The sequence below is a fragment of the Macrobrachium nipponense genome, chromosome 45 (assembly GCF_015104395.2).
Source record: "Macrobrachium nipponense isolate FS-2020 chromosome 45, ASM1510439v2, whole genome shotgun sequence".
NCBI classification, from domain to species: domain Eukaryota; kingdom Metazoa; phylum Arthropoda; class Malacostraca; order Decapoda; family Palaemonidae; genus Macrobrachium; species Macrobrachium nipponense.
This window is the reverse complement of record NC_061105.1, coordinates 51,734,812-51,749,954: the sequence shown is the minus strand read 5'-3', so window position 1 is coordinate 51,749,954 and position 15,143 is coordinate 51,734,812. Positions and strand designations below refer to the sequence as shown.

Here is a 15,143-nt window from a genome sequence, read left to right as displayed (position 1 = left end):
TTCTATTTACCTCTCTCCTGGTCATCATCCTGTACTTGCTGTTGCCCCTTCAGGAGAGGCTTCATCTTCTTCTGCCCCTTCCGACGAGTTGGAGAGGAAAGAAGAAGGGGGGAATGCCTGTGGTTCTAGACCTGGGGATCGCTCCTTTAGGGGCCTCCCCTTGCTTCGAAGGTATACTTCGGAACGAGGAGTGACCCCCGTCATTAATATCTGAGGTGTCAGACTTAGAACTAAAGTGGACTTCTTTGGGAATAGCTATCAGTCCAGGCTTACTGTTACATCTCGGTAGAGGTGCCAGCAGCACAACTGGTCTGGTCTCATCACTCGACCAATGTATCACCTATGTAGTAATGGGGACCAGACCACATCTACAGCCTATCACTTGCTAGCTCCTGTCCCTGCAATGCCTCCTCCCCTTCCTGGTTTTAATGTGGCAACGCTACCTGTCCTGAGGCCTTCCAATATTCCCGCTTGTTCCTGCATCTGTACCTGCACCTGTTCCTGCCCACCTACCAGCTCCTGGACCTGATGAGTCGTCTGACGCCCCTTTGGGGCCCCTGACAACTCTGCTGCGGAAGCTGTCAAAGAGGAAGGCGAAGAAGTGTTTTCGTCTTCAACTTCGTCTTCGTCCTTGTCATCATCGTCATCACCTGCCACCTCCTCACCTCCCCCTTTGGAAGCTTCACAGCATACAAAGGGGAAGGTAGCTTCTCTGCCCCTGAAGAAGCCTTGTTTTGAGACTTCTAAGTGTCTGCAGGGACTGAGACACTGTCCCCAGGGACCAGGGTCTCGGGAGCCTCTGGAGCTCAAACCAAGGTTTGTTCTCCAGCCTCTGCTTCCAAGGGCACTGCTCCAGAGACAGAGACCATGTCGAAGTCTCATTCGCAAGAATCTTCGAATGTACGACCACCTATGGAGGACGTACATCCACAGTCAATGAAGGGGCATGGAGCAAGAGTAGAGACCAACCCATGGCTCGGACCTACCTGTGAAGACCAAGCATGGTTCTTCTACAGGAGCCAGGATTGATGTCTCCATTCTTCAGAGTAAGGCATCTGGAGAAACTAAAAGGAGGTCCCCTGTACAGCCCTCTTTGTGTGAGGTTTTTGACCTCAAAGAGGGCTGGGGTGCGTTGTGATGACAATGCATGGGAATGCCATCGTTTAGGGTATTGCGCTCTCATAGACCCACGCCCCTGTCACCATGGGTCAAGGGTATGGCTCACTCCCCCAGCAGCAGCGTTGTTAGGAGGAGGGAGAGCATCCGGTCCTCCTATCCTATTCCCTCTACCTCCTCGGGCTACACCAGGAGGGGCGAGGGGTTATGTTCCTGGAGGGGTTCTAGGATCCCACCGGAAATACGCCCTCGTCGCTGAGGAAGGATCTAAGGAATCTGGTGAGGTTCTCCCTCAGGGGAGAGTTGATCGGGATGACCAGTCTCTCAAAGGGCTCGAAGGTCCTCTACCCAGAGTCTCGGACACCCCAAGATTCAGAGGACTTTTGCAGAAATCGTAGTGCTAATACATCAGCATGACAATCTCGGGGAAATGACCATGGCCTCCTTGGTTGAGGGAATGCTCCGATCGTCTTGAACCCTTTTGGGGTACCCAAGTGGGAACCGAAGACCTCAATGGGGCTGCCGTGGTCAGGCCTGGCCGAAGGTGTATGGGAACAGGTGAACACCTTGTCCCTGGACAAGCTATTTCCTCGTCCTCTACCGGCCAGAGGCGTAAGTTTGGTGCACGATCTAGCAGACAGAGTCGCTCTGCTGCTAGCAGAGGCGCTGCTAGCAGAGGCGCTGCTATCACTACTACCAGTCCTGGTCCCAGTACTAGCCCTTCTACCAGTACCAACCCTGCTAGCAAGCCCCCAGAGAACCCTCTACTGACAACCTGATGGACCTGGACCCGGTTTACCTGGGTCCCGGTCTGTTGCTGCAACACCTGACGAGCAAGAGAATAGCTCTCTCAACATGAAGCAGCAACACTGGAGACTACTGCAATGGCAGCTCTTCAGGCAGTCTCCTGGCTAGACTTGTGATCCTTTACAGTGTCTAGACTTGCTGCTTCCTCCGGAGCCATAGTCCCAGGGGAAGACTCAGGTTTCAGGAGACTGCAAATTTGAATAATAACTAAACAATCAATTATTTGTTTATGGGATATCCCTTTCACTTTTGGATCTCTCTCAAATGTTTAGGGATACCATCAGCAAGGTTTTCCAAGATTGAGGGGTCGATGTTTTCCCAGACGAGGCACAGTTCTGCTTCCAATTTCTCTACTGTTGAAGTGTCCTTGTTAGGCAATTTTCCTATTATTTTAGCCAAAGGTTCTCAATGGGATTGATGTCTGGTGAGTTACCTGGCCAGTCCTCAGTGTAATCAGTTTTGCTATCAGTAAGCCACTTCTTCACAACTTTTGCAGTATGGCAAGGTGCCCTATGTTGCTGAAGAATCTCTGCTCTAGTTGTGGCGAAACAGTCAGCCAAATTGTTTGTTAATAACTTAATACACCATAGTAACTGTCTGACCTTTAGGTAGGATGATAAGCTTCCCTTTACCGCCAAAAGCAAAACTCCCCCATACCATGAGAGAAGCTGGGTGTTTCACAGTACAAGCTGTGTACTAGGGTTCCGACCTACCGGCCCCTTTTGGCACTCGTACACGTTTCCTCTTCATGTCACTGACGAGAAATTTGCTTTCATCATTCCAAAGTACAGCCCTCCACTGCCTGCGTCCAATCTTTATACGTATTTAATAGCAAAATTCTTCCTTTTTTTAACTGGGATGGAGTTACCGCAGGTTTTGGTTTAGCCTTTACTGTCTTATAGGACAATTGTTTTGTTGGTTATCCTGAATGTCCTTATAGAGATGCCTTCCAGTAACTTAACCCTTAAACGCCGACTGGACGTATTTTACATCAAAATTTTTTGTCTCTCGGGTGCCGACTGGACGTATTTTACGCCGACATACAAAAGTTTTTTAAAAAATTCGCGGAAAAATACTTTTAGCCCTACCAGCCGAAAACTCTTGAATCACGCGCCTTGGGGGATGCTGGGAGTTCACGGATCAAGGTGTTGTTTTGTTTACAATCGTTACGCAGGCGCGCAAGCGCGAATTTCTTTTGTGCCACACTAAAAAGTATCTGTGACATATCTCGGAAATTATTTCGTCACTTTGACATAATTTTTGTACCATTTTAAATTAGCCGTTACATGGAGTATTATATATGAAAATGTGCGCATTTTTATGTAGAATACAACAAAAAAATACTCATGATTGTAGCTTTTATCAGTTTTGAAATATTTTCATATAAATAACTATAAGTGCCAAAATTTTGTGATAATATTTTCTCTGTGTTGCTTTTATCGTTTTATAATGTGTTATATACCAAAATGATTACAATTTAGTGTACATTACAACGAATAAAAAAGTAACTTGTTACGTTTAACCGTTTTGCGCACAGCGCGATTTGAATACAATTATATATGAAATTTCGTTTTTGCGCTATCATATATCGCATTATTTATATATGATAATGATATTTTTTTCATTTCTGATGGTTGCATACTAAACTTCAGCCAATGACAAAAAAAATGAGAAAACCAAAAAATGAACACTTAATCTTGAAAACTAAGCACGCTGTGATTTTTTGAAAAAAATATTTTTTCCGCCTTAGCGCTCACTCTGAAACACCTCCGGCACACGGGAGACATTTTTTTTTACCGCTTCGGCGTTTAAGGGTTAAGGTTTTTTTTTTTTTTTCTTGTTCTTGTTCTTAGTGTAGGACCAAGGTCTAACTCCCTCTTTATAAAAGCTAATGTTCGCTTATTTATCTTTGGGGGTTCCCTGGCACCTTTAGATGCAAGGGTAATTCTTTCCAGCCTCCAGCCTTGAATTTTGCTTACAAATGATAGACCATTTGTTCTGTCATGCTGGTTTGTGTTGTGATTTCTTTTGTTGTTAAACCCACATTAAAGCATTCTATTAACCCTTAAATGCCGAGCCTCTATTTACCAAAGTGTCTGTCGTATGCTGGCGGTATTCGGGAGTTAGCGCCGAAGCGGTAAAAAAGTTTTTTAAAAAAATCACAGCATGTATAGTTTTTAAGATTAAGAGTTCAGTTTTGGCTCCTGACGTTTAGTATGCAACCATCAGAAATGAAAAAAATATCATTATTATATTTAAATATTGGAATATATGACAATGCAAAAAAAAAATTTCATAAATAATTTGTATACAAATCGTGCTGTGAGCAAAACGGTTAAAGCTAATGAGTTTATTTTTTGTTGTTGTATTGTACACTAAATTGCAATGATTTTGGTATCTAACAACTTGTAAAATGATCAAAGCAACACAAAGATATTATCACAAAATGATGCATGAATTCACAATGCGCGGATGTAAAATGAGTTTTTTTTTTTTGAAAATTCACTATAAATCGAAATATTGTGCTAGAGACTTCCCGTTTGTTGCAAAATAAAGGTAATTGATTGAATATTACTGGACTGTAAGTGTTTTAGCTTACAATTGCAGTTTTCGACCATTTCGGTCAAGTTAAAGTTGACCGAAGGTCGAATTTGTTCTATTTATTTTGATTCATATGAAAATATTTCAAAACTGATAAAAGCTACAACATACTGAGATGTTGCTGATAATCTGCTGTAAACTTATTTAAAGATGAATGTACTGTATTTATGATTGTGGAATAAATCACTATAAATGACTTAATTTTCCTTTTAAAAAATTCATTGGTAAATAAGACTTGGAATGTTAAATTTTTTTTACTGAAATTACTCACATGAAAAATTATATATCTGCATAACACGGGTGCAAATGCTAAAATGTTGTGTTAGAGAACCTAATAACTTTGTTTAATCAAATTTTATTTTGATTAACTATAAGTGTAAGCCACAATAGCTGTTGAGTTATTGAAGCCTTGACGTAAAGACATTATTTGCCATTTAACTTGAAAAGAGAAAGAAAGTTTGGGGCGGTGGGAAAATTCAAATAGCTCCTTTGTTAAAGCCCAAATTTACCTTAATTCTCTGATTCACCATCAGAATCATGTATTACAGATATATCTCTCTCAATTAAGTCCCAGCAACAGAGAGAGAGGAGAGAGAGAGAGAGATCTGTAATAGATGATTCTGATGGTGAATCAGAGAATTAAATGTAAATTTGGACTTTAGCAAAGGAGCTATTTAAATTCCTCCCCCGTCCCCCCCCTTTCCCTCTCTCTCTTAGCTCTTGAGTTATTGAAGCCTTAATGTAAAAACATTGTGCGGCATTTAACACAGAGAGAGAGAGAGAGAGAGAGAGAGAGAGAGAGAGAGAGAGAGAGAGAGATCTGTAATAGATCATTCTGATGGTGAATCAGAGAATTAAATGTAATTTTTTACTTAAACAAATGATCTACAGTAGTACCTCGAGATATGAAAGGCTCAACTTACGAAAAATCCAAGTTACGAAAGCAAAGACGAAAAATTTTACTGCTCTACATACGAAAAGTTTTCAAGATACGAAAGGTTTCTGAAAGTCCGAGATTCGCCCCATAACAATTTTGAAACTCGCGCCGCACGCCGCCATCTTAGTTATCGTAGACTCGCCACCATCCTCCTGCTCTCCCATTGGTTCCTGATGCTAGCTAAGCCATGAGATCCTTCTCTCTGATTGGACAGCATCCCTCCCATCATGCATCTTCTATACATACGTACTACGTGTTGGCGTGCTGTAGCTCGGCCACTTCGCACCCGAAACTTTACCGTACGCATTTGGCATTTGTTCGCTCCAACGATTTCGTTTAGTAACGTAAATTTGTTAGTGATTTCGTTGCAGTACATATTATCGTGTTGTGCGAAGACTGTATTATTACGTAACTTTACGTAAATTAACGTAGTCATGGGTCCCAAGAAAGTTGAAATTCACGGAAAGAAGCGCATGCTGTCTCTGGAGACAAAGATGGAGATCATAAAGAAGTACGAAGCTGGTATGCGATTGAGTGTGATCGCAAAGGAATACGGCCGTAATCCGTCGACAATAGGCACCATCCTTATACAGAAGAATGCCATCAAAGCAACTACACCATCGAAGGGCATCACTATTTTGTCCAGCAAGAGAAGCTATGTGCACGACGAGATGGAACGGCTGCTCCTCATCTGGATAAAAGACAAAGAAATCGCTGGCGATACAGTAACGGAGACGGCAATCGCTCACAAGGCCAGTGCTATTTTCGGCGATTTGATTGCGCAGACGGAAGACGAGGGAAGGGAAGGGACTTCAACGCCAACGCCAGAGTTCAAGGCTTCGCATGGCTGGTTCGAGAAATTTCGTAAACGGACTGGCATCCATTCGGTGGTGCGTCATGGGGAGGCTGCCAGCTCGGACACGAAAGCCGGCCGAAGCATTTAAGAAGACTTTCGACGAGATGATGACCGAGGAAGGCTACAGTTCTCAGCAGGTTTTCAACTGTGATGAGACTGGCCTTTTTTGGAAAAAAATGCCTCGTCGGACGTACATCACGGAGGAAGAGAAGAAGCTACCCGGGCATAAGCCTATGAAAGACAGGCTTACGCTCGCACTTTGTTCGAACGCCAGTGGGGATTGCAAGGTGAAGCCCCTACTGGTGTATCACGCCTCCCCCTGAAATGTCTGCTGGTGTTGAACTATGCCCCTCCCCACCCTCCTGGCCTCGAGGAAGATATCCTAGCGGAGTATTCCTTCGTTAAGATTCTTTTTCTTCCGCCCAACACCACCCCTCTCCTCCAGCCCATGGACCAGCAAGTGATAGCGAACTTTAAGAAGCTGTACACGAAACATCTTTTCAAGAGATGTTTCGACATCACCGATACCACAAACCTCACCTTGCGTCAATTTTGGAAGGAGCATTTCGACATCGTCATTTGCATCCGACTCATGGACCTAGCTTGGCAGGAGGTTTCGAGGCGAACCTTGAATTCCTCGTGGAGGAAACTCTGGCCTGATGCCGTATCCGACTGAGACTTCGAGGGATTTGACATGGGCGAAGCTGGTGCTGCAGAGTCAGAAACAGTTGACGATCCCGAAACTGTTTTGGAACCAGATCTTGACGAGATCGTTGCACTCGGCAAGTCCATGGGGCTGGTCGTCGACGAGGACGACATCAACGACCTTCTCGAGGAGCACCAAGAGGAGCTTACGACGGATGACCTGAAGGAGTTGGAGGCCATGCAACTTAACGTCGTTCAAGAGGATTTCTCTAGCAGTGGCGAGGAAGAGGAGGAGGAGCCTATGACAACGGCAGAAATTAAGGATATTCTAGGTGCTTTTCATAAAGTGCAATCGTTTATCGAAAAAAGACACCCCGAAAAGGCTCACACAGGTCGTATGCTTGCGCAGTTCGATGACGTTTGCCTGAGTCGTTTCAGGAACATTGTGAAAAGTAGGCAGAAGCAATCTTCCTTGGATCATTATTTTTTAAAGAGGCCTTCAGCATTAGCAGGAGTAAGCAAAAAGGAAGAACCAAGTGATAAAAAACAGAAAGTTGAAAGCAAAAAGGAAGAATCAAGTGATAAAAAACAGAAAGTTGAAAGCAAAAAGGAAGAACCAAGTGATGAAAAACAGAATGTTGAAAGCAGGTGAAGAAGTTGAAAATTTGTATAAAAAAAAAAAACCTACGTAAAAGTAAAAAAAAAAGTTAAAAATAAAAAAAAAAAAATTTTTTTACGTAATTTTTAGATTTTTGTAAGTTATGTGTTACAGTTTTGTTAAGGTGTTTTGTAAATTTTAGTTTTATAGTTTTCCTTGAATTTTTTATGTGTTTTCGTAAAGTTAAGTGTACGTACGTACGTACGTTATCTGCCGTTTGTCCTCCTCCTCCTCTGCCGCCACTATCGGAGATAGCCTCACTCGAAAGGTAAGCTTCCACATTTTACGTTACAGCAATAATATTTCTTGTACACTAATATACACTTTATTTACAGGTTTTGGATTTTTATTCTTAATTTAGGTATTGAATGGTTCAAATTGTTGTAGTATTTCATTGTTTATAGGTCAATTTAGCTTTATTATGAAATTTAACGGGGTGTTTTTGGAGGGCTTGGAACGGATTAGCCATTTTACATGTAGAATGTGTTCCAAGATACGAAAAACTCATTATACGAAGGCCGCCTCGGAACGGATTAATTTTGTATCTCGAGGTACCACTGTATTTAAATTCTTGTGAAATGCCAAATAATGTCTTTACTGTAAGGCTTCAATAACTCACCAGCTGAGAGAGAGTGAGACTGGGGAAGAATTTAAATAGCTCTCTTGTTAAAGTACAAATTTACCTTTAATTCTCTTATTCACCATCAGACTCATTTCTTACAGGCTCTCTCTCTCTCTCTCTCTCTCTCTCTCTCTCTCTCTCTCTCTCTCTTACACGCCAAACAATGTCTTTACATTAAGACTTTAGGAACTGAACAACTATGGAGGGTTACACTTACCCTACATTTAGTTAAAATAAAATGTAATCATAAATAAAATTTGTAGGTCTGTACTAGAGCAATTTAACTCTTATGTGGATCTTGTTAATGTAATTGTTGATAAAATGAACAAAATAATAAGAGCAGTTCTATAGAGTCTACTCCTCAGAGTTCAAACCCGAGAGACTATGTTTTTGGTTCAATCTTAGGATCTTACCAAACACTTCAATTTGTTTAGCACCGAGAGGTATGAACGCCTTTCCAGTGCTACTATTCTGGGAACAACCACCAGTTCGCTTGAGTCTAGTCATCTTCCGTATCCGTTTATCACGTAGAAGTCTCCCTCGGGACAACTTCACCTCGCTCTCTTCATAGAGAATGATGGAGGTCTGCTTCCAGTCCTTATTCTTATCCCTTGAATGAAGAAGAATTAAGAGGGAGTGCGATTTACAGGAACTTATAAATATACTAATATATTTCTCTCACGACATGCCACATTTGCCGTCATCAGTTGCATCGTCCGAGCAGTAGGTGCATATGTGTGAGTTAGTTCTTCTGGTATGTGACCGAGATGAATAGTACCTTCTCTTAATTAACCTGAAATGCAAGACAGCCTTTTGGGTCTCCCAAGAGTGACTGGTTTTGATTTTTAGATAACCAGTGGTATTGTTTCCCAACAACACCACAACATTTGCATTATCAATGAACAGGAATGTTGTCTTCCCTCTTATTTCGGTTAAAATGCAGATGCTTGAGTATATCTTTTTTTGTGCCCGATGGTTCAAGCCGAACACATTGCATTATGGAATGCACTACCAGGCAACTCGGTATTCAAGTAGAGCGAGTGGTATGGCTTTGCCTTGTTACTGCTCGCTCTTTGAGATTCTTTTCAGTTTAGTACTATTGTTTCTCCTCTGTCAAGAATTAACTATCAATTCGAATCTCTCTGCCTGGCAATCACAGACTTAGGTGTCTGGTTGGCTCAGAATTCTCGCATAATGCCCATGTCTCATGCTCCACATTTACCGTTGTGAGAATTTTAAGACAGACTCGTTATCATCTTTCTGTTTACCCCGTGGTATAACAGAAGTCTGTAGCCTAGTCTTCTGTTCCATCGCACCTGCCCCATTGGCCGCTGCGATGATGCAGAATGTTTTTCTTCAGACAATTTGAGTTTTGTCTTCTAATATACATTTCCTAATTCGTAGGGTGTTCAATTATTGTGTTCACCCCGAATTGTAAATGAATACCGGAAGACTTTGGCTGTTCCCCACCTGACTAGCTCTGCTGCCAAAGTAAATAGAAACTTCCTTCCTGATCCAACCCTCAAGAAGCAGTTCTTCTGCCAGTACAATCCCTGTGTTGTCATTACTGAAAGACTCTCCGCCTTCATTGCAAGCTCTTGACTTTCTCACCGAGCAGCAATGAAATAGTGGAATAACTTTTTCAGTCCTCTGTAAAACAACAGGGATTGAAGCAGTCTTCACAGGTTGGTGTCATCGATGGGACTTTTTCTATGATCAGAATCATGAGAGTTTATTTCTCTCAATTCAACTGTGAAGACGTAGGTCCACATTCACTAGTAATATAGTATTTTCTCCTTAGTTGAGATTCAACTACTGATGAGAAACTTCTGTCCTGCCATCACATGGGACCTCAGTCTCTAAAAGGCACTTGACTTTCGTCTAATTGCACATGCCTTGCAAGAATCATCATCTTGTCTCTCAACGTCGTTGGCAAACATGATAGATGATTTGTATGGTTGTTCTCAGCATAACCCTTCAAAAGGCAGGTGTCACGTTGTGACTATTACTGACTACGTCTCGGATACGCGGCAGCACAATCAGTCAGCATCTTGACGAGTCCGAGTCTTTTGTGATCTCCTGTGCTGTGGACTTTGTATTGGTTGATCCAGGTCAGTCGTTACTTTGTCCTATTGGTGTATTACTGTACCTATGAAGGATCAACACCCTTTATTGAAAGCCGATGCCTTTATCCACTGCAGACTTCCAATGCAGAAGTGACAAGTCTTTCTCAGAGTCTTACGAGATTGTGAGAGACTTCTCTGCAGTTGGATACGTCAAGTGGCTGGGTATATTCCATAGCTCTGAAGAATATGTCGGACTGGAAGATAGATGAGGTCTCATCACGACCATATTTTTATCTTTCTTCCTTCAGGTCTGCCCAGAGGTCCTTGAAACCTCTTTTTCTTGGGCTTGGACTAGTGGTGGATACTCACAGGTTATGTTTGCTTACCCGGCTCCTTCAAGAGGACAAGTTGCATCTCGCCTATGCTGTGCGGTTCTAGAGGTAAGAAAGATTCAAGAGTGACTGGGCTCTCCACCTTCCCCTCCTTGTCCTTCTACTCCTCTTCCTTTAGGTCAAGGATAGGACTCGAACTTACACTGGCTGGTCGGGTGATTGATGCTGTAAGCTTACACATCGAGCTTCCTTTCTGTTTTTCTTATCAGAATCATAGAACTTTGCATTAATGCATCAGACTAAATATTCTTCCCAGCCCTTTTTCGGATGAGTTACGATTCCTCACTCTTCTCGAAAAGGTACAGAAGTCTGACTCTTGATCAAACAACCCCTATGCTCCGATCAAGTTGTCAGAGGCAAGGCACTCCTCCTCCCTCTTACGACCAGGAGGAATAGCCCAGGTGTGCAAAACTCCAGTCAGTTCTAGAGGTTAACTCACATTCCTCCCATCAATCAGTGAGTCTTACTTATGTAAAGTACCGAGGGTTTGTATATCGTGTAGGAACAAATCACAATTTTTAAAAGTAAATTGTATTTTTCCTAACTTTACAAACCTGAGGTCCCTTTACATTAATGCTCACCTCATGCCACCCCTCAAATCTGAAACCTGGGTTGAAAGACAAAGTGGTGTGTTTACATCCAGGCGGGCGGGCCTATCTGCTTACCAGATGGTAGTTACTACTCAACTACCTTGTTCAAGAATTTAACGGCTGTATCCCAGCCTAGCTGAAAGTAATTCCTTATGTAAAGGACCTCAAGTTTGTATAGTTAGGAAAAATACAATTTACTTTTAAAAATTGTGATTTTAATACTTTGGGAGCATTAGGGTTGTATTTAGTGTTTACACTTTAGAAAAAGCATTTATTAGCATTTTTAGAGACCGTGCCAAACTTATGCAAAAATTCAACTTGCTGTTGGGGTGCTGGGACCTAATCTCATGTGGCACTAATTGCTCCATGAAAAAATTCACGAATACGAGACTAATTTCCTGCCATTAATGTGGATATATGTTTTACAGAAACATCCATGGAACGCTCATTCTAATAGTCAGAGGATAGTTGTGTGATAAGACTGTCTGCATTTTTTTTTCTTGAAAGAGCAAATAAATGTTAAGAAATTTCATCAGGTGCATTATATGTTCTAGTACTACGTATTCATGTTACCTGTAAAGACTAAAAGCTACAAAGGTCCCAGAGTGCTGTAAAATACATGACATGATGTTTTTAGGTTCACAGAAAGTTTCATTAGCATCTCTCGTTGAGATTGAATTCCTGCAGTTGTTGAATGATGTTAGACAGGTGGAGAAGGGCCTTTCTGTAGAGCTTTGTAATTAAAAAACATGAAAATTGTATGAAAACTATTTTATAAAATATTTCAAAGCTGTAATTTTCATTTCAGATGCAAAGTATCTTGTATCATAATAGCAGTGGAACTGAAGCCTTTACTGGTTCTCTTAAGCAGCGAGAAGTTCATCGAGCTATAACTTTACATCCTATTAAAAATCACACCCATCTATTCAGGCTACATTCATATATTCAAGTAAGTTGCAAACCTATGCTGATAGATGTTTTTATGAGTGATTGTCAAAGATACTAAAATCTCTCAACAGGAGCAACCCACTAGGTTAATCATTACATCTAGTGGGTTGCTCCTGTTGAGAGATATTTGGTAGATAGTGCTGCACAAGCAGAATGTTCCGTCAGCTTGGTCATTCCTCATCATGAATACTAATTAAGATAATGCTGTTAAAGTTAGGCCTGATATGTTTTGTTCTAATTGTGTTATTTTAGTCCGGTTAAACTTAGCATGATTCTCTTTGAGGATTTACAATATTTTTTGGTTACTTCTAATACATACTGAATCAGAAATCTTGTATATTTTACTTTTCCATTTTCTGCAGTAATTTCAAGAAGAAAGGTTTTTAATCTTCCACAAAAGATATTGGTTATTTTCTTAAATTTATTGGTTATTCTAATTTCAAGTACAGGTAGTCCCCTGGTTACGACGGGGTTCCATTCTTGAGATGCGTTATAAGCCGAAAATTGTCGTAAGGTGGAAGATCGTCAAAATTCCTAAGAAAACCTTACTTTTAATGCTTTGGGTGCATTAAAAACTGTAAACTGCATTCTTATTGCATTTTTTGTCAAAAAAACTTAAAATATTGATTATTTTGCATTTTCTGGGCCTAACCTGTGTCATCCCATGAAATGTTCCAATAGCACTCATTTCTAAGGTATAAATATTGCTAAATATGCAAAAGAAAAAAGCTATATGGTTATGCCAGAGTTTCCTGGTTCGCTCACCCTTAATTAAGGGTGTCAGTATGGAAACTGGGGCGTGTGAAACCACTGTCAGAGGTCCCCTGCCAATTAGTCTCTTCCTTTCTCAATATCCCCCGTTCTACAGAGGAGCCGTTCCAGGCCATCTACTGCCCGCTACTGCTGCTACTAGCGTCCTGTCCGCAATTCCTTTAATAGCACTGTTTACGTCTAGACGTGTGTGTGCGTTTTTGAGAATTCTTCCCTTTGTTTTTGAAGCAACAATGTCTGAGCGTCAGGAATCCATTGGATCTAAGTTGAGTACTGCAATTAATACGTTTCCACTTTTTAGGGTAGTGATGTTAATTATAAGTATGTTAGGCGTTGTTATTTAGCGGGAGCCTGTACGACGCCGCTCCCGAGGCAGCCATTTCGTGCATCGCTACCCGCGAATTTTCATATTCATGACGACGTTCAATTGGTCTTCCATACTAATTGTAGTCGCCTTATCTGGATAGATTAGCAGTTACTCAGAATTTAAGAGCATATTTATTTCTATCCTGACGTTATATGATAGTTTTCTGAACGCGAGGGTTATACTAGCCTTTCCACTCGAGCCACGTGGTCTCGGAAGGTAGCCTAGATCTGGGATTCCTTTTATCCTTCCCCTTCGCCTGTCTTCCCAACTGATTCGTTGGTTGGGCGGCGTAGCCATCCCTCCATTTTTCCCGTATGTTAGTCTCATAAATAAGGACTACCTCACCAGGTTGAATTTCATTTGAAGGGTATCGGCCCTTGTCGTGACCTACACACGATGGTCCTTGAGCCACCCTAGCCTTCCTGGCCAATCGCGATTACAAAGTCCAATTAGGCGGGTTAGGCTAGCTGCTCAGAGCCTCCCTGGCTGACATGTCCAGATCGTTCCGATTTTGCGAAGGTTAAGCCAGCCGCTCGAGAGGACTCATCCCTTTTCTCCCCTACCCTTTCCCTGTCCCCTCTCACATCAGGACTATTTGTATTACATTTATTATCATTTATACTGCATTGATTTGTTGTTTTGCGTGTTTTGCATGTTTCAGTTGGCCTATTGGCCTTCTGTCCCAGTTATCGGTTGGCTCACGACTTCTCTGGGGGTTGACCCACCTGGCCGGTTGTTGTGACCAACGGATTGCGAATGGGCCACCCCGCTAGCCGTCCTCCCTCCCCCTGGACCCACCTCAGTGGGGTGATGCGGCTCGCCTTACGCTACCCCATGTAGCTGACCCGAGCCTTTCACACATTGGGGGGGAGGGTAGGGGTACAGTCGGGAGATTGGTTCACTGCGCCACGCTCAGTGTGGATGGTAAGGGAGGTGCCCACCCTGGCGAGCCTTGGTTGGCCACCTGGCTCGTTGGGATGGTATACGCCGCGTGACACCGCGTTCTCGCATTCCCTATCCGCAGTCCTCTATCCCCGCACCTATCCTCCCGCCCCGGCGGGACCGGGGTTCCGACTAAGAGTTCGTGACTGTTATAATTATAATAGCTATGATTCCTTATATGATCAGATTCAGGCCTAGGTTCGCCTATTTTCCCTGATCCGATCCCACGAAGTCGGACCCGGAAGTAGAAGGATATCATGGAGGAAGGAGGGACTGCACATGGAATATATGATAACGGACAGAGCAGTTATACACACGTTTGAGATTATAGTAGTTTTAATAACTTGAGTGTAATTTAAGCTTAATTTAAGCATGCTTCGTGTACGCTTACTGCGACGGGCATATCTACCCCGCCGGGTATTCAGACCCGAAGCACCATGTTCTTAATCCCTAGCTCCTCTCCCGGGTTCCAAGCTTCTTGTTTCTACCTCCGTCCCGCACTCCGGTGGGGGACCGACAGTAGGCTAAGAGAAACGATCCTAGCTTACTAGGAATTGCTTCTCTGGCGCCTGCAGAGTCAGGCCAGGTTCATCCTTCCCCTGCTCTGTTTGTACCAAGCCCAATCCTTTAGATTCATGACAAGAATGAATAACTAGGGCCTGGAGCTAATGGTATGCAAGAATTGATAAAGTCCTAGTAGTAGAGATGCGAGACTTGCCCCGCCAGATACATCTCCGGCGGGTCTATATAGTGATACTCGTGTATCAATTAAATTACAGATGGTACGCTGCCTAGAGACGGCATGCACGGCCATGCTTCAAGAGC

General features: G+C 42.6%; 1 protein-coding gene across 1 annotated transcript in view; it reads left to right on the top strand.

Moving 5' to 3' along the window:
* Nucleotides 1–15,143, top strand: part of LOC135214166 (chondroitin sulfate synthase 1-like) — a 53,177-nt gene that overhangs the window by 17,242 nt on the left and 20,792 nt on the right. Inside the window, exon 2 of the mRNA XM_064248237.1 lies at nt 12,099–12,239. Coding sequence (XP_064104307.1) covers nt 12,099–12,239 — 141 coding nt within the window. The remainder of the gene's footprint in view (nt 1–12,098; nt 12,240–15,143) is intronic.